This window comes from Rhea pennata, chromosome 1 (genome assembly GCF_028389875.1).
Source record: "Rhea pennata isolate bPtePen1 chromosome 1, bPtePen1.pri, whole genome shotgun sequence".
Lineage (NCBI taxonomy): Eukaryota > Metazoa > Chordata > Aves > Rheiformes > Rheidae > Rhea > Rhea pennata.
In genome coordinates, this window is record NC_084663.1 from 133,876,013 (window position 1) to 133,903,134 (window position 27,122).

The 27,122-nt window shown below is 41.3% G+C and overlaps 1 protein-coding gene across 1 annotated transcript in view; it reads right to left on the reverse strand.

The window, feature by feature from the left end:
• Positions 1 to 27,122, reverse strand: part of PPEF1 (protein phosphatase with EF-hand domain 1) — a 38,090-nt gene that overhangs the window by 605 nt on the left and 10,363 nt on the right. Inside the window, exons 5-19 of the mRNA XM_062577373.1 lie at positions 23,711 to 23,838; positions 22,895 to 22,946; positions 17,348 to 17,517; positions 15,476 to 15,590; positions 13,406 to 13,452; positions 9,650 to 9,816; positions 8,078 to 8,114; positions 7,460 to 7,609; positions 5,346 to 5,522; positions 5,235 to 5,249; positions 3,557 to 3,742; positions 2,732 to 2,874; positions 2,029 to 2,135; positions 955 to 1,118; positions 57 to 141 (exon numbers count right to left, since the gene is read on the reverse strand). Of these exons, the coding sequence (XP_062433357.1) occupies positions 57 to 141; positions 955 to 1,118; positions 2,029 to 2,135; positions 2,732 to 2,874; positions 3,557 to 3,742; positions 5,235 to 5,249; positions 5,346 to 5,522; positions 7,460 to 7,609; positions 8,078 to 8,114; positions 9,650 to 9,816; positions 13,406 to 13,452; positions 15,476 to 15,590; positions 17,348 to 17,517; positions 22,895 to 22,946; positions 23,711 to 23,838 (1,743 nt within the window). The remainder of the gene's footprint in view (positions 1 to 56; positions 142 to 954; positions 1,119 to 2,028; positions 2,136 to 2,731; positions 2,875 to 3,556; positions 3,743 to 5,234; positions 5,250 to 5,345; positions 5,523 to 7,459; positions 7,610 to 8,077; positions 8,115 to 9,649; positions 9,817 to 13,405; positions 13,453 to 15,475; positions 15,591 to 17,347; positions 17,518 to 22,894; positions 22,947 to 23,710; positions 23,839 to 27,122) is intronic.

Sequence of the window (27,122 nt, forward strand, 5' to 3'; positions counted from 1 at the left end):
AGATAACTAGTAGCAGCTGCTAGGATATGTCCAAGCAGCAAGGAACATGGACATACCTGACTGATCTTTATCAATGAAGTTAAAGATCACCTCCAGATCCTTTCTGAATCTGCACACAGTTTCCATCAAAGCTGGCTGAACCTGCTTTAGAAATCACACAGGAAACCATTCAGACCTTGGGCTGAGTTACTTTAGCAAACAGAATACACCTATTCCCCCAAAGTTTGAGCTGTCAAATGTTAGAAAAAAATCCTTATGCTCAAGTTCCCAGGAATGACACTTTTTGTCTAGCCCTGAACAAGTAAGTGGCTGCAACCTGCCACTTTCAGATTGCTGGGTGAGGATGCAATGGGGTGGATAAGGAGTCCTTTACACCTCCTACCTTCTGTGATTAGTTGCAGAAATGCAGATAAGCTAGGGAAGATGCTGTATAGTGTACACTTGCACAGAGCTTTCTCTGTACATATGTGATTCAATCCTGCTTGTCCTTTAGAAGGAAGGAGACAGCTACACACCAACCCTCTATGAGGTAACTGTAACAACTGGGCTCTTCTAAAGAGACCTCTGCTACCATTAAACATATAAATGCCTATCTACAAATAACTGTCTTACAGGTGCCTGAGTCAGCTCTGAACACCTCTGAAAAGCTCATCTCAAAGAGTGAGGGTTGAGTGCACCAGATAGGATCTGTTGCATCTCCTGAGCTACCCTGTCTAGACTCCCTTTAGAGTTAACAGAAGGTCAGAAGCAAATCTAGCATGTGAGTCATGCAGCTTATTTTAAGCATCTACCTTAGCAGGGGATATGCTCATCTCCCTCCGCTTCCTATAAAAGGAAGCTAGCCAACTAGTTCAGATGTAGGTGTCTACCTGATTGGCAAACCACCCTCTTTTGTGCCTTCAAGCTGCACGAGAAGCTCTTCCTCCAAGATTTTCAGGATATTTTCCTCCTTACCTCCTCTACAGGTTTACCGAGTTTCAAATTATGAAAGCATGTCGCATAGTCGATGCATCCATCTGGGGTGAGCTGTGCTAACCGGGACCGCAGCATCCTCCAGGGCAGCTCCAAACACAGGACAGATTCCATTGCTTCTGCCCAGTCATTGACAGAAATTTTGCCTGCCAGAAGGGGGCAGTTCATGGTTATAAGTGATACCTGACACATCAGTTGTCAGCCTTTCTTCAGCTGTTTTTAAGTTGCAAAAATAAACCAGGGGCAGGGAGAAAAAAAAAAAAAAACTCGTAATAATGAGCAGTGGGGTTGGACTAGATGATCTCCAGGTGTCCCTTCCAAAAATTTTGTGATTCTATAACTGTGTCCAGACATGTTTTTTTTAAGGTCTTTTGAAAAGAAACAACTGCTATCCCTAAAAAGTACTGCAGCTTTGTATTGTGCTGCAACTGTAGAGGAAGGTTTGGCTCAAAATCCAAGACAGAAATATGTTAAGCACTGTTTAGCTGCCAAAGTAAAAAAAAAAAAAAAATGCCATGAACTAATTGAGTGCAATTTTAGGGGCACAGATGATAACCCAGTCAGGTGAGAAGCCATCACAAGAAAAAGTCACATTTATGCCAGAAGTCGTCAACTCTTTGCTCCCACCTGAAAGGTGCCTGTATCAATTAATCGCTGACTTTTCCTCAACTGATGAGTAAGCATGTGTCACAGCCAGTCAGCTTTACGCGACTATTTCCCAGACACAGAAGGAGTCCAGGGCCCCCTTCACCTGAGCCCCCAGTTCCCTGACTGACATCTTTCTGAAGGTGCTCCAAGTGAAGGCAGCAGCTTCCGAGCTCTTGGAACCGGATTTGCCTGTCCACAGTCCCTGCCCAGCAGCAAAAAAAAAGCTGATTTGCCTGCTAACATCTGTCCTCTTGCATGGACAGGGAGAACACGTGGTCAGTCAGGCTCTGCCTCCCTCCAGCCTGACACTGACAGGCAAAACCCCTCCTGCATGGGATTTAGCCCTTCTGCCCCCATGCAAGCAAGATGTTTTCCCCATGGTGACACCAGGCAGAGAGGGCGTATTACCTGCGCCAGTGTGATCTCTGTTCATAAATGCCTCCATGAGTTCAGTCCTGTGTGCGAATATCTTCTCTTGTAAGGCTTTTAAGGCAGACAATTCAACCGTGCTAACCCTAGGAGGAAAATATGCAAAGCAGCCCATTAAAGGATTGCAGTCCTCCAGCAATTTATTCTTTCATTATCAAATGCTGATATCCTTTAACATGCACTATCTTCAGAGCCAGCCTAAAAGACACTAATGGGGGGGGGGGGGAAATAAAAAAAAATCCCAGAAGAATAATCTGGATTTATGCGATAATCAAGTTTATGCAGGTAATTCTAAGCTGCTTTGCTTTAGTAAAGCTGACCACAGTGCTACTCATGGCAAAGCTGTAATGATAAACTTTTGGGACTCAATTCATAACCGGATTTCTCCAGATTAATGCTGCAGCCTTAAAGCAGACCTGACAGACCGAAACAGGCTCTTTAAGAGTTCCCAACAATTGGCTGTTCTAACTACTTATCCCTTTTAATTACCTCTGGGAATTGCTCAGGAAATCAAGTTAGAGCTCTTAGAACACATTTTACCTACCATACTAATTTTGAAATGGATTGTAAAATAGAAAAATAGATGCCTATTCAATTACAATTAAGCTATACATTCATAGCAGGTACTTGCATGCTGAGTACATATTCCTTCAGTGTGCCTGCATACAGTATACATCCTCACCTCTCCTGCAGATTCTGTCTGCAAGTGTTTTTACTAACTTGATACTGTATAAAACGAGGACTCAGATCAGGATTCAGTTTGATGTATGCTCCCCGGTTGCTTCCATCTTCATAATAGTTAGAGGCAGAAAAAATAGTGATAACCTGAATACAGGGGAAAAAAAAAAAGAGAAATTGGATTGGCTAAAACAACCCTTTGGGGGACTGATTTTTAAAACTGATCTTAGAAAAATGTGCAAGTTAGTTACCAAATGTATATACAAAAAGTACATATGGAAAGCAGAAATCAGCGATGACTGTGTAGTTCTCCAAATTGTTTATAGTTATCAAGTCTGAGCTCCAGGCTCGTGTCTGTGGACTGTCACAGGAAGACTTCAGTTTAGACAGCAGCATGGTAACGTGCTGTTCAGCGGAAACCTCTCGCTAATATAGACCTGGTTGTCAGGATCCCTGGTGGCCTCCTGTTAACACCATGTTAGAAAGCAAAGCCCAGAAGAGAAATGATTAAGCGAAATGAAAGACTTCAAGAGCCACGGAGCACCTCTGCTGCTGTATTTACACATACCATCCTCAAGGATTTTGTTTATGATGTTCACCTGTTTGCACCTGAGTGGTAGGGGCGTCCCTGCTCCCTGGAGTCGTAAAGAAAGACATTTGTTTTCAGAATGCCATAATTTATGCTAATATCTACGCAGCACACAATTCCCTCAAATCCATTTAAAAAGAGGTTACTCCTCCTCTTCTAATTAATTTGGCAGGCCACTCTGTGGCCGTGTGCATGCATGAAACTCACATGCGAATTCCGCTTTACCTGCAAGCGCCTTACCTTGCCACCATGACCGATCTCGTAACCGTCTTGCTTACATTCATGAGACCTGATAAGCATCTTCAGGTTGTACCTTTCAAACAACTTGGCAGTGATGTCAGGGCCAAAGTAACAGCCACCACCTCGACACTTGTTTGGTACACAGCCCCTTTGGTTTCTTGGATCACTCCAGAGAATATCAAGGGTCTGTAAAACAGCAAATTTGAACAGGTGAGGACAGAGAGGAAAATGCTGGCTGTCGCAAATGCCCCAAAGGACAGGGAGAAACCTGAGCTAACAAGTAGGTCTCCTGTTTTATCCCTCTAACACCTGCTTCTTTGGCAGTGCTGAGGAAGTGCTTTTGGCCTGAAACCTTTCTTATACTTGCGCTTCTTAAGAAACAGTATCTAAATTATGCATTAACCTTTTCAGCCAAAGTATAATTTCAGAAATGCACCTCCTCTTACAGCTGCAGGTAGTGATAGATGTACCAGAAATGGTACATGGGCTACTTCAAAAGCTGCCTACACTTGTTTGTGCAAGAGGCATTTCATATTTCCCAGCAGGTGAGAACTGTGTGTGTTAGTGGGTTTATCTTAAAACTGTGGGGATGGCTGCTCTAAACATGACAAGATTTGTCTTTGGCTTTATTTGGTGAGCTCATGTTTTGAGACTAGATTTCACCCATCAGCAGGGTTCAGACATAAGGCTAAATTTCCATGGTTTAATGTCAGCTAACCTGTCAGCTAATTCTGGCCAGCAGCAGCACAAGGCAAAAATGTGTTTTGTTTAAACCTCATTGGAAAAGGTTTAAGGTAACATGTTCTACTTCCCATTTGCAAGCAGGACTCAGTGGAAACTCGGTTACCTGGGGGAGTGCCAGATTTGGGGGTTTGCTTTTGTCTACTGCGTTAGTTTCTAGGTCAGATGCATATCTGGGGAAATGACATTTTCACAGAGAGGTTTGCTTCTCAAGAAGCAAAACACAACCATCTATCCCTTAAAGCAGGTGTCTGAAGAGAAATTCAGAAAAACAAACAATAAACTTGCAGACAAAATTTTCAGCTTCTAAATTGCTACGCAAATTAAGCTCTCAGAATTGTCACAATTTATGAAATTAGAGCATGGCAAGAGCTCGTATTGCCTCTAATATTCAAGAGGAAACTAACAAACATGAAGAGGACAAAACTTCCCACTGAACAATCAGCCTACATGTCTCAGGAGCTGGGTTTTGTAGGATACTATCAACATTCAGCTGCCAAAACCACAAGCGAAAAAAAAAAGAAAAAAAAGGTGCAGACTATCACTGACAGTTGCAAAGTCTGGCCTATTTAAACTGACAGCCACCTAACCTATGTACCAACGGATCCAACCACGTGAGGGCATGCAAACACATCTCATGCTGAGCTGTTTCTTCCTCCTAACAGCTAAGAAGAACATCATTTTAAATCATGTGTACTTGTAAGGCACAAAAATCACAAGCCCTTATTACCAGGTCTGCAAAAAGCATGCAAATAATTAATGGCTGATTAGCGTACTGCCAAGAATGATGGGTTTCCTACTAAGAAGCTACTTACAGCAGCTCCTCTCAGGCTCAAACACACACTCCGAATAGCTCACCTGCCATTCTTGTGTGTTCATATGTAATTTGTACTAACTGGTATGTAATCTGTATCAATCTGTCCTTAGTTTCACATACTTGTTGCCATTCCTTCTGGGTGGGCTCAGACCAGTCTGGGTCTGACATGGGTGTCCCAGAGATGAGGCCTGAGCTCATGCCATTCTTCACAAGTCTCTGGTACTCTTCAGCAATCGCACAGGGGGAGGTCTCTCTTCTAGGGCTGGGCTCAGATGAAGATGCATCTTTCCTTTTCCCTGAAACATTCTGATTAGCACTGTATTTCTTGGGTGTGGTACTTGGAACTTTCTCCTTTACTTGATCCTTGATGTCTGTAACTGACTTTGGTGGCCGCATCAAAGATTTCACCTCAAAAAAAAAAAAAAAAAAAAAAACGAAAGAGTTAGAGGTGACGTAAAGAAGTCAGCTGAAAGGCACATCAGCTGCCCTTGCCCATACTCAGGATTTAATTCTACTCAATATTTAACTCCTATAATGTCCTGAACCCACAGGTCTGGTGGAAGTTGCAGGTGTTTGGCACTTGCAGCAAATTCGTTTTACATAGATGTGTGATCAATCTCTTCACAACTGCTCTCATATTCTTAGCAAGATACATGTACTTATTCCCAGCCCCAGTCAGTCACAAGCAATGCAGCGCTTGGGCTCAGGACAGATGGTAAGTGCCTAACTTCACTGCAAGCTGAATGTCTACCTGTACTGTATACTGATGATCAAAGTACATTCCCTGCTCTGATACAGTAGCATTCTGCTAGGTTAATTCACCTGAAATTAATAGAGTACTAGCAGGATATCAGTGAATTTCATCAAGTGTTGCTTCAGGGCTTTATTGTTAAATAAACTCAACGATGTTCAATATGTATGGACATCTGCTCTTCTGGAGCTGTGTGAATGCCCATTAATATGGACTCTTCTCCAGGAGTATCTTTTCTCTCTCTCTCTCTCTCTCTCTCTCTCTCTTTTGATATTTTCTCACGCTAGCTCATTTTAGGACAAAAAAAAATTCAACTGTTTTACAAAGAAAAATATTTCGTCCAGGGAATCCTAGGCACTGAAACAAAAAGCCATTTCCCAACGCACTGACCACTATTTGAAGACCTGTCAATTGCCAACAGTAGCAATTAAAAAACATCAGTTGGCCCCATATGCTATTGCCCAGCAGAGACTTGGTTGTGTCCCATACATGTCACACTAGCAATGCTCTCCTGTGGCAGCAACTTTGATTTGTTAATTCTGCATTTCACAGTGGCTGCATTAATAACATCCTGAGCCCAAATCTGGTGAAAAGTGGTCAAAATCAGCTCACAGATTAAGACATCTATATCCATAATACCCAATTTTAGTGTACAGTGGTATAGTCACTGGAGCCTAGACAGTGACACATATGACCAGAAGTGTCCATTGCCCTTTTTCACATCTGTAAGATACAGAACTACACCAGACTGCTCAATAAAAAAATACATTTTTGTTTTAGAAACTATTGAGGAAGGAAGAAAAAGCTCTAGATTCCACTAACACTAATGACAAAAAGTCCTCAATTCAGTTGCTTAAACTTAAGTATTTTGTGCCATTTGAGCTGTTCTGTCATATCTGAGGCATTAGCATGAGGTGGGCAGATACGAACTGGACCTAGAGGAGACCTGTGGCATAGACCTCTGAAGGAGGCTTTCTCAGTGGCAGCTAGAGGCCAGATAGATAGGACATCCCTAGGCTACCAACTACCTCCATTAACAGCATTGGATTTTTATGTCTGGGCAATGGTAAGACCTGGATTGCTACTCGATCTCCTGGGTCTCCACTGATTATGAAGAGCCTAAGTGCCTCGCTCACAAGTGGACAAGTCAATTTAATTGCAAAGTTCAGCCCGTGCCAGTGGAGGACCTGAAATGCGGAGAGCTTTCCCACAGAGAGCGGATGGCGGAAGCATAGCCCCAGGACAAAAGGCAGAGCTAAACAGATGTTGCTAGACTGATTTCTGAAGTGTTCACGGCCTGGGCATTAAGCAGTTTTCATACTTTCTGGTTAATGTGCCATCACTGCAGGAAGGAGGTATCTAACTGAAGACTTTTAACTATTCTGAAGTCGAGACCCATGTTATTTTACAGCAGCCAAACATTTGGTTTCCAACACATACTGAATCCTCCCTCTCTGAACAGTTTTTGAAGAAAACTCTTTCCTTACTTGTTTTACATAGTATCCATTTCCTTTCCTAATGCAAACATTTTATCACTTGTACTGCTAAATTCTCTAAAGAAAACAAGTAATCCCACACGAATACGATCTCTTACCTTGTTTCTCTCAATTACATTCAAGAAATCCAAATCGGTGGTGTCTGAAATTCCTCCATGTAGGATGAGAACTTTGCTATCAACTACAGTGGCGAGGGGAAGCCAGCTAAAGACATCTTCCAGAAGTTTCAAAATTACATTCCCGTGGATCTGTAAAAAGTACTTTTAAAAATTAGATTCTATTGTTGGCAGGTTCTGTTGCTTCTGAATTCAAGACTTTTTGTCAATGTGCTTGCAACAGACTGTATGAACAGTTCCACTCATTTGTGCAACACCCAGAATTGCAACATTGACAAACATGTTCTAAAGTTTCCTTTAATAACTGCTTGATTGTATATAAAGCATTTCACTCTTCTTTCATCTTCTCTTGTGTTCTTGAGTGGCCTTACAACTGTTATTTACTTTATCACATAGATCTCTGAGCATAAAAGGCTAACATTTATAATTGTGTTGTCAGTTATTTCACTGAAAATTCAAAATACCTTTAATTAATTACCTTACTAAAATAATTCTGCACTACACCTATATAAACTGGTAGGAATTTTCCTTGCTTAGGCAAGTCTCATTTTACATGTGCAATGCTGAGAAGAAATAAAGAGGAAGGAAGAGGAATCTTACCTTATACTTCCTCAAAACTTCTCTTGTGAAGCCATACCTGAAAATAGGACAGTATCATGAGCTGATTTGCACTATACCCTTTCTGCCTGACTTTCTGCATTACAGTGATTGCCCACAATCATCTTTTTTATCTCTTTTTCTCCTGCCATTTCTGTTCCACCTCAGTCTAAATGTGGTTTCTTCTGCTCTGTCTTAAGGATGGAGTTAAACTGATTTCTTGTACATACAAGGCATCAGGAACAGAATTCAGGCCAGTGCTTATTAGAGTGGCGTATTTCTCATCAAAATGAAACAGTTTACCTTCTAGAAACCAATGAAAATTTGCAAAGGAATCTAATGGATGTGAGGTAAAAATTCTCACAAAAATTCCCAGTTCCCTAGGGTTGTCATCCTAAATCACTTACATTTCTTAGACAGTATCATCTACAATGCCCATTTCCCCAAGAGGAACCAGGATTCTGCTTCCTCATTCTTTTAACACCAATATATCCTTGCTGTGAAGGGCATTTTCACAACGCTCTACTTCTCAACCTGCAAATTACCCTGTGTGAAACACTGCCAACCAAAATGTACAGCAAATGGCTGCAGCTTGGACTGCCCAGGTTCTTTGCCATCTCTACCATCACCGCCTTAATTATTTAATGCCTTTCCACTGCTTTTAGGGAGAATCTTCCTCCTTTGTAGACAAGGTAACTCCTGTTGTTTTAGGTTTTTTTCTGAAGCAGTGCTGAAAAAAATGTAAGTATCATGTGAAACTGGTTCTCTTACATGGATCATCAACAGGATTTGAACGTGGGCTGCTATCCCACGTTCATGTCTGTGCTAAAGCAGCAAATGAGTTACTAGAATAGTTTAGAATTGCAGGGACCAGGATTGCTGGGTTCTTCTCACACCTAGGAGATGATTGCATCTAGGAGTAACACCTTCATTAGCCAGAGACATTGGCTATGATGTCCCTTTGGCAGCGCTCTACAGCTGAGTACAAACGTCTGCATTAGGAAATGGGGTCTTAGCTGTTCCTGAAATGGAACAGAACGTCACCTCTCAACTAATGTACCTGCCCTGTGTAGAAGTTAGGATATTTACCTGCCCCTTATGTCTGGGAAATGAGATCTTAATCAAAAGTTAAGATAAAGAAATGCCTAGGAAAAATACAAAGTAAAGAACGGAAAATAAAATGTTAACTCTTGGCTTCCTGGTTCCATTTTATTGCATACTCTTATGTCTCTTGTTATGCTGTGAAAAAAAACAATGATTTAAATAAAATATAGTTTGGCAATCCATCCTCTTTCCCCAAAATTATTACTCAGGGTTCCTCTAAGCCCATTGACTGCAATGGATTCTGAGTAGGCCAGAGTCAAGAAATGGGTTGCACTGAAGTGTTTGTGTGTAATGAGAATGATCTTTGCCCCCTCAAACACGTTAAAAACGCTGAAAATATACCAGGCTACCCAGGAAAACACTATCATCTCTGCCGTAGAGCTCAAATCTATGGCACAGTGGTTAAAGCAGCATTCAAAGACATTTCCAAAGAAAAAACAAATGTCCCCCACCCCGGCCAGTAAAGTCTACCTCTTGTTCATGATGTAGTCTTCATGGTTTCCTCTATTCAAGTGTAAATCATTGGGGTAGATAAGAAGAAATGCAAACAGGATTATAAGTATTTCCATAGAATAGTCCCCTCTGTCAACAAAATCACCATTAAAGACATAAGGGTTTTTTTCTGAAGGTAGACCATTCTGCAGAAGGAAACAAAAACAAGGAAATTGGGAGATCCTGCTATGTTACTGTAATGAAAGAAATAGCATTCCAAATGAGATCACATTGCTAAAAAATCTGCAAGAGAGTCTGCATAATAATAGAGATTTAAAATGCAATACTTCTTTATTTCCTCTGCTTAGTGCAGACACCTCCACACCAGACAACCTGTACAAGCCATCAGAGGAGAGATGACCTCCCTGTCTGTTCTCATGTTGCTGTCTTTAATTCTTTTCTCTATCTATTAAATGAAACTGAAAGGAACATTATTCTTCCAGTAAAATACTACTTTTCTGTCAATGCAATTGCTGGCAGGAAGCTATGCACTTACAAACAGAAGAGAATCATTCATTTTCAATGTGAGACAACAACTTCGTGAAAAATTCTCCTATGACACAAGTCTGAAGGTCCTTATGTTTCCTTACACAGTAAAAAATCAGATTTCATATACTTACACTGTTCGCAGTCCGTGCTTCTAAAGTTCCTAAGAAGGACTATAGTCCAGAGACATTCATCAAAATCTACAAAACCATATTCCAATTGTAGAAGCCACTCTTACAAGGCTTGGCAGCATTGCAAAACATCACACCTACTGCATAGTGCTACTGCCCGAGTGTCCAGCACTTCCTACATTCCTATAGCATTCCCTGGTATACTGCCTTAGCGCGGTTACTGTGGGACGCACAATTTGGTCAGTGACCCAACTAAACTCTTAACCTGAACCCGTTTTTGGTCGCAGTCGGTACCCTGTATTTATTAAGAAGGCCAAAATGCAGTAGTCATCCTGATCTCTTGCTTCCTACAGCGGCACAATTTGGAATGCTGTAAATACAGCTTGCAATTTTTGACATAGCTTCTCCCCTGCTCTCTCCAGGTTAACTTAGAAGAGGCATGTGTTGGCTCTGGGCTCAAAAGGGTGACAACTTATGAGACTGACAGTGTGGTGGGCTGCAGTGGTTTGAAAAAGAAAGAAGGGGTTTCAAGAGTGGAACACACTAGGCAGACTCAGCAGCAGCTCAGGGAAAGATGGATTAATCAAAGCTTCGCTTTACAACTAACAGGTATGTGGATTACCAGCAGATTGCCAGCATACGCACAGCCGCTCTGCAACTGTAGCGCTCACAGAAAGAGAGCTCTTCATTCTTCTCCTAGAAAAGCTTAGCCACTACTCTTAGTTTTAAGTAAGAGTTTGTTTTGGACTTTCACCTTTGATGTGACATTTAGTTCTGTTCCACACTCATGCTAAGTTTTTATTTCCTTTTCTGCAATTTTGACCAGCAATAAGAGCAACACTAAATTAAAGGGTATTGCAGCCTCTGACATGTCAAAGAGGGGCATAAGGCCCTCTAATGATGAGTAGAAAAGTGTTGTGGGGTCACTTGCTGCTGGGCGTCATTACTGTATCTTCTGGGCTAGTGATTAATTAACTTCCCTCTGTCGTTTGTCTTTTCTCCAGCCTCAGGGCACTTCTATCCATAGTATCCATTCAACAAGCTAACTGAGCAATACATAATATAAAATTCAAGGGTCTCAGTGAATTTCAAGAAATGCTGTAATTCAACAAAGAATGAATCTTTAAACAATCTTTAAAAATCAGTTATTGAGAAAAAGGTAATTATCTTGGCACCACCCAAACTGTTTTTAAAAACTATATGAGTTACAAGTAGCTTTGTATTGATAATCCACAGCCTGCTAGCTTCTGTGTGTTTGCTGCTGTTCATGGTTTGGAGGTTTGTAAATGAACTGTGATTAAGACTCCCTGGACAGAGCCCCATTCTGGAGCAGAGCAGCCCGGACTGAAGCCTGCAAAATGCTCCAGGTCAGGTCTTCCCAGCTCCGTGCAGAACAGACTTCACTACACGCTTCCTGGGGGTACCACTTAGGATCACACTACTTTGTTTCAAGGTACAGGTGGTTCTTGCCACCTCTGCGGAGGAAATCCCTTCTAACTTAGAGTTGAGGTGTCAGGGAACAGGAAAAAATGGATCCCAGGGGCTGAAGGAATTTGCTGCTCAGCTGAGCAAACTGTTCACAGGGGACAGGAAATACAGCGTCTATTCATTTGCTTCTACATATCTAGGCAGCTCTATCATGCGCTCTCTATTTTCTCAACCACTTTGAAATAGTAACAAAATACTCCCCCATTTTATGGAGTTTGGTGGAAGGAGTCCCCTAGAAACTTAACAGTCAGTGAACGACTGGGGTGAATCGTGAAATCTGTGGGAGCTCTGCAACTGAATTTATTAGAGCTGGGTTTTCATCCTTGCTCTAAGATGTTTTTTTCTTCTTGGAACATCCCATTAGAGTAGCAAAAAGAATCATCTTCTGCCTACTCTAAAAGAGCAAATTTGAGGCCAGCTCCTGATGTAACTACACCTGAGAATCTATCTTCAAAACAGTTCTTTTGTTCCAACCCAAGAATGGTAGATGAAACCAATCTGAATCATACACTTACACTGTTTTAATAACCAGTTTGAAAAAGGAGGATTGTCTAATTAAAGCAACAGCTTAAATACAGCAGGCCAAGGATCAGCTAAACATTACTGATTCACATAAAAAGCTAAACCCTGTAGAGGTCTGCTTATGCTTAAAATAAATAGGCTTCAGGTGTGCACTTGGATAAAACAACAAAGTCTTCCACTCAGCAAATGTCAGTTAAAGTGTATCAGAGCTGGAAGCACAGGGGAATTGCAGCATTTAAGCAGCTGGTTTAACTCATTACAGCCTCCTTTCAGTGTGGATGAATATATAACCATCAGACAGAAACTCTCTCCCACTGAAAATTCAAATCAGAGGGAGTATCTGCTACATGAAAGGTGGTGATTCATGCTAGAGAGAAATGTGAAACAAAATACAGGAAAATTCCTGCATCTTCAGTTAAATACACAATTGTGGAAAAAATAGCCTGAAGCTTTTTTTTCACATCAATAAAATAGAACTGTTTTATTTAACATGAAAAGTGGACAGCTGTTCAAAGCTACATAAATGGTGTCAAAAGTACTTCCATTTTGTGCAAGCTACACAACTGCTTCCAAGAATTAAAAGACTTTTAAGAAGATAGCACTCCTTTTTGTTTCCTGTAAACAAATATTAATAAAAGAACACTTTGCAGGTATTGATGGAAAATGTAAATGGGTCTAAGAAAACTTCTGCATTCATTGTGGAGGGCCAAAATTATCCATGATGTAGAGTTACATCAGGAACTAAGTTAGCTCCTGATTTTAGAAAAAAATGAGCCAATACAGAATATAAAACAGTGATAGGACTTCAGAGATACTGCAAGGAAGTTTTGGTTCATGTTCCAGTCTGACATTTAGAGAGAGAGAGAGATCTCCGGATCTTCTCCTTCACAATCAGCAGAAGAATGCAGAGAAGGAAAAACTATGACAGACCCAGACACCATTTAAATTTTTCCAGGTTTTTCTTGTGCATGTGTATGCACATGTATGTGCATGGTGCATGCACACCACATGTACCGTTCTAATAGTGATGAAAACTATCAGACCTAAATAAGTATTCTTACCAACAAGCTGGGAAGTCAAAATGTTATGTCACAGGACACTTACTTACCTTATAGAATATCATCAAAAGATCATCCAGTTTTCCATGCAAATCTCCTAGAAGAAGCAAAAATATGATTTTTATCTTTTTTCATCACAGAAGAGAGAAGAGAGAAAACTGGAATTATAAAACATGAGTTAGTCCTAACTTCCCCCCACGTTTTCCTTAATAATTTGCTTTGTAGTAAGACTACATCAGCTTCATTTTAAGACACGTGCTCAAGTTGCTCAGTGAAACCTGGCAATTAAATATATAACAGAGTTTATACAATTGTCTTGCATAAAAGTTTTAGTTTTTCCAACTGGATCTGAAGATCAGACCACTCACATAGTCAAAAGTTAGTCCAGAAAAATGTGAGCAAGACAAACCATCATATTATGAATCTGAAAAACAGAACATGTCACTGAAAGGGATCAATACTTTAGAAATATGACAGACCTCTAAATACTATGAGATTTGATTTTACTAAGTAGTCCACCGTACACAACACATCTGGGCATCTGTCTGACTCAGGGCCAGGGTATGATGGTGGGATCTGGTGGCAAGGACCTCAAGAACTTTCCTGGGCCTCCATGTCTGGGGGCTGAGGCTGCAGGAGGGACAGATCTGGTCCTGCCTGAAAGGCCTCCCCTGAACAGGCATGTAGCCTCCACTCGGCGTGAAGGGCCCCTACTGCGCAGCTCCCCTCTGCATACAAGCAAATTTCATGTACCTTCTCACATCTGCACCTCATCACTACAAAGGCACAGGTCAGCTTCAAAATTTTCTTGTGATAATACAGCTTCACTACCAATTATTAAAAAAACAAGAGAGAGAGAGAGAGAGAGAGAGGGGATGTGACATTTTTACCCTGCCCATATGTCTTCTGTGCAACTTTTGATTCCTTCAGAGCCTGCTGAAATCACCCCTTTAGGCTATGATAGATTTTTCAACACATGTGTGGGTGCAAGAATTTCAGATGCACGTTTAATCTTCACTATTGTTTTGAAATTAAAAAGATACGAAGAGAGGGACATCTTATTTTAAGGAAATTAACATTTTGGACCTGTTACCTTTAAAAACTGGTCTCTCATCTTTTGCAGAAGATCTTTCTGGTTAAAAAAGCTGTTAGTTTGAGTGACAAGATCTTCCTTTAGATGCTGCTTAGTAAGAGGGGGTACACTTTGATTATTAAGAGCATGCTGTGTAGTGAGCAAATATGAATTTGTGTTCTCTTGGTTTGCAGAGACAACCCCTTTCCTGGCAATCTAAGTAGGTGCATAACCTCATCTTACTAAAAAATTAGTAGTTGTTCTGCATGTGTCATAGTGCCCTTCCCCGCACCACTTTCCTACTGTACACAACACAGACATTGCTAGCTGTCAGACTTAATGTCACCATTACCGTTCTGTTTTGCCACTGTAACTCCCTGTGGCAAGTCATGATGTGGCATCCCTTTATCCATAATTTACAAAAGCATAATAAAATGGATGGGCAACAGGCTCTTAATTCTGAGGCCTTTTGCCTTTTACCTTGTGACACCTCACACCATTCTCTGAGACTAATTCATTTGTTGTGCAAAGACTGACTCATCCTCATGTGTCCCTTTAGAAATGAAAGTTTATTATGTACTTCAATTTATTCCAGACAGTCATACTGTCATTGCAAGGTCTTATTTGCCACTCCTATTAAGATTTCATTAAAATCAATACTGAGTAAATTATAATGGCAAAGTTTTTCTCAGTAAGAGGAGAAAATGGTGAGACTGGCAGCCAGTCATCACAACACTCGGTGCCTTTTTAGAGATGGAAATGTAGGAATATTTAAGCTACACTGCAGTGTTAGCTGATTTAATATTGACTCATTCAGGATCACTTAACAAGAGGAGAAAAGGAAAAAGGAGGTGAAGGACTTTCTTAAGATATGCTATGGGTGACTCAAGAACCTTATTTTTCTTGGTTTGTGCCAATTTGCACTTCTGCCCAAAAAAAAATCGAGAACTTTCTTGTGACGGCTACAATTGGAAACATCCATATTATCCTCCAACTGCTTAGGGTATCAACCTGCTGCCAAAAGCAGTTATTTGCTCTGGCACCTTACCACAGACAGTTATCTCCTTGGAGTAGGAAGTTGAAAGATAAGTGATGTTTGGCATCTCCTTAAGAACCCTCCTGGTTTCATGTAATAGCTGCAGTACATAGCGGGCATGAAGCAGCTGTGAGGAAAAAAAAAGGATGAGACAAGGGAGACTCATTAGGAGCAGCAATATGTCTGGCTGCTTCATTAATACCAGACACAGATATTGCCAAGGAAGCGGTATCAGATTATTTACCCTACAGCCCTCCTTAAAATATAAGTACAGGCTGTGTGGGTTAATGCAGGAATTAGGAATGTTCGTAGCTTTGTTCTTGCTTCCCAGTGAACAAACAGGTGGCCCATAATGAACTTGCTTTTATTTTCCCATCTTATTTCCACTGTGCTGTTTTACTTTCCCCACCTACAGAAAGGACAAGAAAGTAGGTAGGATCACACTTAGAATCATTGCATAAGGTCTTCTGTTCAAAATAACTAAAAGGGGATCTATCTCTAGCTGCGAGTTAAAAAAGAGAAGAAAAAAAAAAAGCCATAAATGAATTTTCAGCAAATTGCAAGCAAACGATAGGGGGAAAATCCAGTGAGGGTTGTCTCATTAACACTTATCTTCCTGCTCATTGTAAAGATGTTATGAGAATGAAACAGTCACTCTTTAAATGTAGCTCCTTTCAGAAGAGATTTATGTCCTTGCTCCTCTAAAAGTGCTCTTCTAGTCTTCAGCTCTTTTAATGCTTTTTATGATGATCTTGTCAGTCAGTGATTTTTAAGGCTTTTAATTCAAACTCAGCAATTGCTGAGTAAGTTTGGTATTGGAGACAGGCCATAGATTGCCTTTGCAAGATGGATGTTTTCAAAACAAACAAAAAAGCCAATTACACATAATCACTTCCTTAAAAGAATGCTGGCCACAGTAAGGGATTAGAGAGGTGACTGTAAAGTCTGGGTGTTCTCACTTAACATGTGCTTTATATCTGTCTACTTGTAGACAGCCTCCAAACAAAATTACAGGGAGAAAAAAAGCATTATTTAGTAAATTAAGAACCAAGATAGATTGTTATCACTTGCTTGTAGTAAATATACTGTTATGTTTAAATGCTGTACTTCAAGAGATCCAGCAAAGCAGTGCTATGTAATGCCTCCCTCACGCCACTCCCATCTTATACAGGGAGGCAAAGGGGCTTCCTAAAGTGCATATGCAGAGAACCAGTACCAGAGCCTTTTCAGTGCCTTGGCAGCAGCAGAAAGAGCTCATGAGGTCCGCGATACCATCTTGTTCAGCTATGTTTGCAGTGCTTTGTATTCACTCTCTCCTTTATGGTGGGGTCTCACACACTGGAACAAGGTGATTAACCCCTGCACCTCGATTCCTCTAAAAAGAATGGGGGGAAGAAAGCAACCCTTTGGGCCATGCCTGGCACGCTTCTATTTTGAATATAGTAAAAACGAAGATAAATAGTATCTGGACTGCCTTAGGATACCTTCCCCCATCCCATATCCTCCCTGCTTCCCATCTCACAGCTGAGAGCTGAGCTAAGGGTTCCCGTTTCGTGATGACCATAATTTCAATACCAGAAGAGGAGGTCCCCAGCAGTCCCTGTTCCCTCCTCAAACCTGGCTCTGGTGGTCATTAGAGCCAAGCAGTGAGCCAGACCTGGGAACTAGTCTGGCTGAGAACTGACCCTTTGAGGTTTTGTTGGGTTAGCTCCCTGCCAGAGGTCAGGAAAGAGCGGTGGAAAGGCGTAACTAGGCATGGAGAAGAAGGGACAAATATCCTTCTCAGCACCAGTGCAGCCTTACATTGGTTTCAACTGATTGTGGAGCTACAGCTTGACAGAGCCATAGAATGAGTAAAAAGAAATCAAAATAATTGCAGCTTACCTCTTCATTCTTGAAAGCATCAAGAAGAGCATTGGCATCTGCAGTAGTGAGGGGGAATTTGAGTCGTGGTCCACAATAGGAGTCTGGGACATCAATCCTCTTTTCAAATTCTGTTAAACTTAAGCTTGAGTCTGTCATCTGAGAAACAGGGCTCTCGGAAAAGTAAGAATCTGGAACAAGAGGGAAGAAAAACAACGACGTAGCAACCCCACCATTCCCCCAAAATGTGACAACAGCACAACCAGAACTAGTGAGCATAACCGACGCTTAACTTGCTGCAGCATTACAGTTAGCTTGTTCCTAACTTGTATTCAACTCCATATTGCCTCCAATTGTTTCATAATACTAAAAGAAAAGAACAAATCAAAACGTCCCAACAGCCGGTCGCTGTGGTCAGGATGTAAAATATTTTGCGCTGTGATTCAGGAACAATCTGTTCTCCTAGACTCTGAGATAGGTAACCAGTCACAGAGTTTCTTCTCCATCCCCTACAGAGCAAGGAGATTAGTCAAAGAAAAGTCATAGCTGATCATGCAATGACCTTCACCCATTTACAACTCAATGTTACACTTTCAATGAAAGTTTTAAAAAAATCTACTTTCATTTTCCCTGCAAGCTGAATATCAGAAGTTCACTGAAGATTTAAAAGGCCAACAACAAAATCCTGTTTCTTCCCAGTGGCTTGCAAAGCACTCCTTTCTGCTACAACTAGAGACAACGCCAGCTTTTGGCTAGCTGCCATTAAAACAATTGGATGAAATAAAGTAAACACAAGCATAGTGGTAAAAGTAGAGTGCAGCTTCTTCTAATTTTCCTGGAGCATGGAGAAAGCAGGAACATTGCTAATTGCTTCAATCCAATATTTTTAATACACCCTTGAATATGTATCTGAGTGAAAGTAGAATTAAGTGTTTTCTTCTTGCAGATTGCCTTTATCATCTATTATTCCAAAAGAGAGAGCTAAAAAGGTATATGACAGTGTTCTAGCAGTTGCTGTGACAGGGTTGCTCTTGTGAGGTGACTGGTGAAAATACTTCTTGCTGGGTTGCAGTTAAGTGTTCTGTAACCTTCATTAGATGCAACTGGAAATAGAGATGTATTATTTATTGCTGGAGGCACACCTATGCTGTGACAGAAAACTGACAGCAGCTGAAACCTGTGTGTGGCCTCATAAATTATGAGATTCATAAAGACCAGCTTGTTTTGAACCTGGAGAAAATTCATTTTAAAGAAAGAAGTAGATGAAAGCTTTTTTTTTTTTTTTTTTTTTAAATCAGCTCTGGATAAAACCCAGTGTTTTTGTCAGCTCTTTGCTGTGAGCTGTTTAGTACATTCAATGCACAGCCATGCAAGTGGATTAAGGTATCCAGTAACAGCAAGGTGCTCAGGGTTCATAGTTTCCACCAAGCGCAGTTTGATTTGCAGTCTTTCACCACAGTTACAGCTTTGCTGGGCCAGAGGCCAGCACGTCGCACGAGGACTGAAACTGCTGGTTCCCGCAGCCTGAGCGGCCCAGCAGAGCTGGGCCGAGCCACGGCACATCCGAGCCTCGGATGAGTCTCCCACTGTCATCCCTCCCCTCTGGAAGTGGTTTGCTGCAGATCATGGAGCTGCTTCCTCAGACCATCCAAATTACCTCTTACTCACTGGTTCTGTCCCAGGGGCCCACTGGCCTCACTTAACCCCCCTGCATACAGTGGGCAGGAAAGCAAGGATCTCTGGTGCGGCAGAGGCATCACCTAACTGTAGGAGTAAAGCGCGCCAGGGAGTTACAGCTCTTTGCAGAGCAGTGGGAGCTGTGCCACACTCCCTCTCCCCGTCTGACACTACTCCGCTCAGCATGTCAAACCAGCCGGCTGCCCAGGTCGCTCTCCCTGCAGTTCTCCCTTCCTGCAGGCAGCACGGCTGCCCTTCCCTCCGCCTCCCAACAGAGACCTGCCCTCCTCGCCAGTTCTGTTCTCCTTTTGGCGCTTGCCCAGGCTGAGAAACCGAATCTGCTTCCCTGCGGGGCATAAAGAGCATCCCATTTTCTGCTGCAGAGTTAAGAGCCAGTTGTGGTCATCAGCTTTGGAAGGCTCTTATACTTCCCCCCTCCCCAACGCTCGGCTAGGTTTTAAGGCTCTTTCCTGTGCAGGATGACTGACTCGTCTAGGAACAGGCAGCATCCCATCCAGTAACAGATGTCCTAAAGCAGCCGGGAGATTAGTGTGCACTGACCCAGGAGTACCCCGGTTTGCCACAAGCCCCATGCAGGATGAACCCTCATTTTAGTCATCTAGAAGTTCTGGTTCCAGTCTCTCTGTCGTGGCTCTTTTAGTCCATAAAAAAGATAAGGATGATGACTCTATAGGTGCCTAGTTTAAGCACCTAGCTTAACGGAGAAGGAGATCTTTTGTGAACACGCATCTCTCCCCCGATTGCAGAGGCAGCCTTGGTGATGACAAGGCTCCGTATTAGAGGCTCTAACATTAGAGGTGTAGTCCAAGTTTGGTGAGTTAAGCCTTTGCTACCTGCAGCCCCTATATGACTCTCCTGCTGTTTACAGGACAACAGCCATACTCCACATTAAACAAATATGGAAGCCCAGAACGACACAGAGTCCAATTTAGCCACAAAAAGCCCAGGGACCTAATTCTCCTGACAGGGCCACCTCTCCATGGGTGTTCAAGGTGAGTCAAAGACACCAGCCCCTACAAAGATCTACTCACTGCTGGGTAACTGGAAACCAGTTACTTCCCTGGCTCTGACACAGTCGCTTCCCTTTCTGTCACCACCCATGCACCTTCGGCATATTCTTCGGAGCAGCTGAAGGAAGGTGCTGGCACAGAGCCAGTGCCACCTTTAGGACGAATGGACAACAGCAGGATCCCACTGCATAAATTAGCCTGGCCAGAGATCTTTGGATTAAAAGACTGAGTAGGTATGCAAGATGTTTCTTTTTTCTTTTCTTTTCTTTTTTTTTTTTTTTAATATGATGAAGGGAAATGAAATATAGGATGGAAGAGGTTTTAATTCTTACTTCCCACAAATCCTTTGAAAATAACCTTTAATTACAGCCAGAACAAGAACAATATGCACAGCTCTGAACTATCCCAGTCATGATTTAAATTGCACTGACATCTCAAACAGGATGAGAAGATAAAAAAAGCTACAGGGTATGACAGATAAACAATCACATCAAAAGCACTACTGTGTTAATGAGAAAGTGACCGCTTTTTTTTTTTTTTAAAAGGAACATATTTTGAAGGAGCAGATTAAAAAGAGGAAAGTTATGTGATGAGTAGGGGAGATTCAGTGGTTTATAATGGAAGGGAAAATACCTACTACAAAATCTTCAGGTAGCTTTCTCATCATCCAGCACTGAGTACGACAGATAACCTGTGCTCTGGTAAGAATGTCAGACACTATCTTTTTAGAGAGGGCTTTTGAATTATCATCCTAACCTAAGTGAGCACACACAGATGAAAAAAAGCCAGCGAGTTAAAGTTTGTGGGGTTTTAGAATATACTTGGGAATAACAAAGCTAATTGTAAGCCTGTCTGCTTGTTACATTTACACACACAGTGTCTCACATCTTAAGACTGTGATTCAGCAGAAGTAGAAGCACTTGCTTAAGAAACTTTCTATTCAGCACTGATTTTACTTAAATGATGGCTAGCAAAGGTCACTTAGAGATGCAGACAACCAAGAGCTTAAAGCAAAGCGTGCATGCAGCCAGTAGTTGGATAAGCTTAACCAAAAACCCTGCAACACAAATTCAATAGCCAATTTCTCATTTAACACATTAAATGTAAAAATCTAAGCTAACTCCTCTGGATACAAGGCCTTGGGCTGCCTCTCCATTTAGAATATACCTTATGGAATCCTTCTATTTCTCAGACTTAGCATTAATCCTCTGTTTCCCACTCAACTGAACCAACGCGCACTAATAGCATATAGGAAAAGCAGACAATGTGAGCAGTGTCTGATTTTCTTTAAATTTGCCACTTCTTTCTTAGGAAGTCACATGAATAAAGCATATTGTTTGCAGAATGCAGTGAAGAAAAACAATGATAAAACGAAGGACTACTGTATCATCTGTCTTGGCTCTGGAGCAAGGTGCAAATCTAATTTCCCTTTCTGCAGAGCACCCAAGATCATTAAGCACTCTAAAGTATTTAAGAGAGAAAAATTGCAATTTATAATGGTTGTCATTAGAACACTGAACCACTTAAGGTTTTTGGTTGTGGTTTCATCCTCCTATCAGTGTCTTGTGCAAATTTTAATTGGAGTAACATGTACCTGGACCAGATGGAAGATAAAAGACATTCTCTTATAATTCAGTAAGAGGTGGACAGTGTCCTTTCAACTCATATGGGATCAGATCTATTATCAAGCTGTTCAGGGAAGTCAGTGTTTGTTTTCTGGAATTAGGAAGCTGATTTCAATCTGTCCTTCAATTGAACTTGATCTCAAAAGTAAGTTTTGTTCAAGGATTCCCAAATACTTCAAAAATTAAATGTTATTCTTTGAATGCTTTAATTGAGCTGTCTGCTAAACACTTATCCCTAGCAGTTTAAATTTATTCATTTTAACCATCCATATATTGTTTAGTGTTTGCATTCCATGTTATGGAATATGTTATCCTATGTTATCCGTAAAGTTTTACACTCCTATGTTATATTTGCTCAATCCATACATTCTTCAGATAAAGATACAACCTTTCTAACAAACTTCCTTTGATATGGTCTACTGTGTTTTTTCAGCTTTTCCAGCTTTTCTGACTGACTGCTCCATAAGCTTTGGACTTCCTCATTCACAAAGGGATCAGACAGAGGGAAACACCAGGTAGACAACAACAAAGAATTTGTTAATCACAGTAGGTCTGTTCCATCCAAGTCAGTATTATTTGCCATATATTTTTAAAGTGGCAGAAGTACATGATTAAAATTTAATCCACAGATTTTTTTTAATCAATCCATAATATTCAGTTATATTCTATGTTACGTTCCATACTATAATATCCCCAAGAACTAGGTTTTATATTTGCAATGTAGAATAGTTCAAAAATAATTAAGTGTAGCCTGTTTCCTGTTGATACTAAATGTTCTGCAGCAAAATCTAGAACAAGTTAAATTTAACAGTGGTCCAGAACTGCTTCAGAAAAAACACAGAAGGAAAGCAATCTCTTTGCTTGCTTCCAACTGCCCTACACCAACTAGTCACACTCTTTCTAGATAATCGCATCTTGTAGCTTTTTTCTTTAGGAAAAAACATGCTTAGGAAGCTGTGCAAATAGGAATCAGGAAGACTATATGCGAACAGTTTAAGGGCAAGAACATACACAAACACAGGACAATAGGCACCTGTACTGTCATATATCTCAACTCACTGTGTAGATACTGAGCAGAATCAACACTTTCAGGATCAGATCCTTATTATGGAATTTGGGAAAACAAAACTCAGCCGCAGTATATGCATAAGCTGTAAACATCACATGGAAAATTATCCATCTTACATTAGGTCTTTCAAACAGAATTTCCGTATTACTTTGACTTATATCCTTACCTGCATCAGGATGAGAAAAGTGATCCAGCATGAATGCAAAAAAGCTGGATAGCTGTATAACGAAAAGAACAAACACATATTGATCAGTTCCAAGAAGTGTTAGCATTCTCTTCTCTTAGTCAGTAACTATTAATTTCCTGTTTAGGGGATCTAAGACACCACTATATCGTTCAATAGCATCAGCCTGCAATAATGAGCCAACCTGTGTCCTGCTACAAGAACTGCAGCTTACTCTTTTCCTTCTTTACTGTGAATTAGCAGGTTGACACTATATGAACACATACAAAGTCCCAGGGCTATATATATTCTACTGACATTTCTGGGTGTAATTCACCTTGCTTACCATCCAAATTATTTGCCCAGATTTTCTCTATGGTCAATAAAAAGAAACTACCACAATTCACCTAACTCACTTTAGACGCTGACACTAGCATGAATGCAATGCCCTAGAAGTTCCTAATACCCAGTATTGACCCTAAAGGAAGCCTGGGCTGACCTGCTGAGATGTTGATATCTCTATTGCACGTATCTTACCTCACTGACACAGTTAAGATCACCCATAGAGCAATGACCTGCAATCCTTGGTTAATAGAGCAGAAACTTCTAACCTAGATATGGTTGTACAGGCAGAATGGTGTCCTGCTGTCTGTGCAGTTTTATCTAACTCACATAGTTCATGCGCAAGGCAGGGTAGCAGTCTTAGACAAGACACAGCTTTGCAGGGAGAAACACGACCACATAACAATTTTGTATGTGCAGCTTCAATGTTCTGACAACAATATAGCTGCTTGTATTGGAAGAGCTGAAGATACCAACCTGCAGCTGAGCTTGCTCATCAGCGTATTCAATTGACTGAAAGATACTCAGGCAACAGCGGCGCCTCATCTCTATCCGGGCCATCGTCACTCGGTACCACTTCTGGATGAGGATAGCGGCTCTAATGACTGCCAAAACAGAAAGCAGTGGAGCACGCATGGATGCAGAGCAGTCTACAACAAGAATACACATGCTGCCTTTGCAGAATTTTGCAGACAGATGACAAATTCAATCCACTGAACCCAGTCAGCATTAAGGTGGAGCCCTGTAAAACCAAGACTGAAAAAAATGTTTCCTTGTAACAAACACATGATGTATCTACCCCTTCTGTCTGCAGGGACAGATCTCAAACCAAATGACTTGTTCAGGCCTATATGATTACCAACCTTCCCCATTTCACTGTCCTGAAGCTATTAGCCATTTAAGAAGGCAGCTATGTTTAGCTGATGGGTGGTATGTTAGTTCGGGGAAGTTGAGAAAAGACCAGCAATTTGGCCTACAAATTAGATGCATTTCTTTATCAAGCTGCAGTAAAAAGCCTTAACCTTTGCAAGCTACAACAGTTATCACACTATAACAACAGAGTTTGCAGCAGCTTCTTTTAACAGAAGGTTTTTATCTGCACAGCTATGTCAGCAAGCCAGAAAAACTTCAAACTTTAGGATCAAATGTTACCAAATGCTGTCAGAGGACAGAATATATTGCTTAAATAGACATGTCAAAAGGTACACAGCTGTATCTTTAGCTAGTTTGGTGAACAAAGGAAAACTCATCCACAACAACTCAATGTGACATGTCAGAAGACCATTTTGGACTGTGTGCAGAATACACATCTCACTCAGCACCTTGAGCAGCTGTGTCTACCATTGTCGCAGCCTAGAAAACTGCTGGAAGCTTCACTGAAGGACAGTTGCTAAGAACTGTATAGACTGCAGCCCAGGGTAAAAGACTTGCTGTGTCCTGGCCCAAATGGATCACCCCAACTGGCCACCCAGACAAAAACAGACCGAGCAGAACACCTGGTGACACAAAAGGGCCCTGGTCTGGACACTGTGCTGGTGGAGAGCTCCTTACACCTGCACCGAGCTGCTAGCCCTGCATCAACAACAGCTACCAGCAAGAGCTGTGTAGGGCAGGAGCTGATGACCACCAGTCTCTCCGTGTCGTGCCACAGATCCCCACTGCTATTCCTGGTACCCAAACGGCAGCAGCTCTCAGGAGCCAGGGTGTGAAACTTGGGTGGCAGCAGTACCGCCTGCAGCAAGCAGAGAGGAAAGGCAGCCAAACATGCCCTAGGCATTAAAGGTGGGCGAGTGGGAAAATAGACAATTTTTTTATCCCAAATATAGCATTATTCTAAGCAGCACTTATTTCCAGATTTTGCCACTCATGCTACCTACATTTAAGCTGCTTACTTTTCACAATTAAATTCAGAAACACACTTTCCGGGAATCAGAGAAGTGCTCCTGATGTTTCAAAATCTGACACTAACAATAACATCTCCTTTGCTAATCTCCTTTCTGTCTCATGTAGTTAAATACTTAGTACTTGCAGTAACAGAGGAGGACAGTATTTTACCATACAAAATTAGAACAAAATGCTAGCTACTGCCTTGGAGAGCTAGCAGCTGAAATAACGGCAAATACAAATTTAGTCATTTGCTTAAATTATAATCAGAATGTGACCCTATATTAGCATGCTTCACCCAACAGAGCACCAGCAGTAGCAGTCAAGAGATATTAAATGCATATCAGTGCATAACAGCGAGCGGAAGACAGCGAGCAAGGGTATCGGATCTTGGACCTATCCGAAGGGTGCCACAAAGCCAGGGCCGTATTCTTGCCTGGCAATACAAGATAAAGCAAGGTGAGGGGCTGCTGTCCAGAGATGTCATATTCACTCACTTAAAGTTGAAGGTAACTCTGTTCTTCCTTGACTGGTTCCTGGCACCTTTTCCTTACCTCCTTTTCCCTGTATGCTCAGCAGGACACTAGCAGATAAGTAGACAGGGCTAGAAATGTCAAGCCTTAGCCCCCAGCCCTGCAGCTAACACTTCATGTCAATCAGTCTCCTAGGGCACTCAACCCTGAATAGCTCAGCACAGCTAACAGAGATGACATGGAAAATTCTTTATGCTTCTCCTGACCTTGGAGAAACAAGTCAAAGCAGTTGTGGAACAACTCTGTCAAGGGTACAAGGACCAAAGGAATACATTGATCCTTTGCTTCTGACACTCCCAAGACCCACAGCTCATCTTTGACCAGAAACACAGACGATCAGGAGAAGAAACGAAACAAAATTGAAATGTGCTCCAGAATTCCAAAAATTTGATAAAATCACCACTGTGCAACACTGCAACTTTATGAACAAGAAAAAACAAGAAGGGGAAACTAGAAACAACACTAACAACACTAATACACTCATATCCTATTACATTTGCTGAAAACAAGCAACTACTAAAGCAAAATAACACAAAATAAAAAAAGAACCATCAACATTCCATCTGAGGGCTTCAAGTGATTTCTTTTTCTTGGAATAGAAATAGCATAGAAAGGTTCTGCACTAGAGGCACAACAGATTACACCAGTCAATTATTCTAGCTAATCACAAATACTAGGCATTATAAGACTAGGATAAGTGGAACCTGCTGAGTGACAATGATTTTTTCTTAAACTGGCAGTTATACAGGTAAAAAACCCACCTTTGTGGAAAAGTCATTCTATTAATACATGCATAACACTATATAAGTGTTTTTATAAAAATGTTTATCGATACCAAAATAGCAACATATTTGCTTGTTTTATCATTCACAACACAGCAGTACAGTTAAAGTGTGATGGTTTCTAGTCCACAAGGCCAAGATCAGTTATCAGTTAGGACTCCCACCCTGCAAATATCTCATCCCTCCTAGAAAAAAAGTCCTCCTGCCTGAAGGAAATCTAATCTTTGTATTACAAAGAACATCCTCCCTACCTAAGCTTCTGATGTCTCCTTTACTTGCTGTCCTTTCTGGAATTTCCCCTCACACACACTTAACAGGCTGACACATCACAGTAAGCTTGGGATCAACTTCTCTGCTTAGAAGAGTACCATGGGGGCAGAGCATAGCCACCAGCACAAAAATGGATTTCCAGTGGCAGAACCATGAAACTTCCCTGAGTCAACAGCAATAAATATTGCTTTCAACCCCTCTGGGTTGTTTAATGATCTGATCCTGATCAGATCAGACACAGCACAGCACCACTGAAATCACACAGGGTAGATATATTTATTAACAATTATGCTTAATGCTGCAACTCTATCAGAACATTCCTGTCATTTTTTAATTATATACTTATTACAGCACTGTTACTCTCAGTAATGAATCAGACAGAACATGGTTTTCACAGTAGGGTAAAGTGCCTGTGTAAAA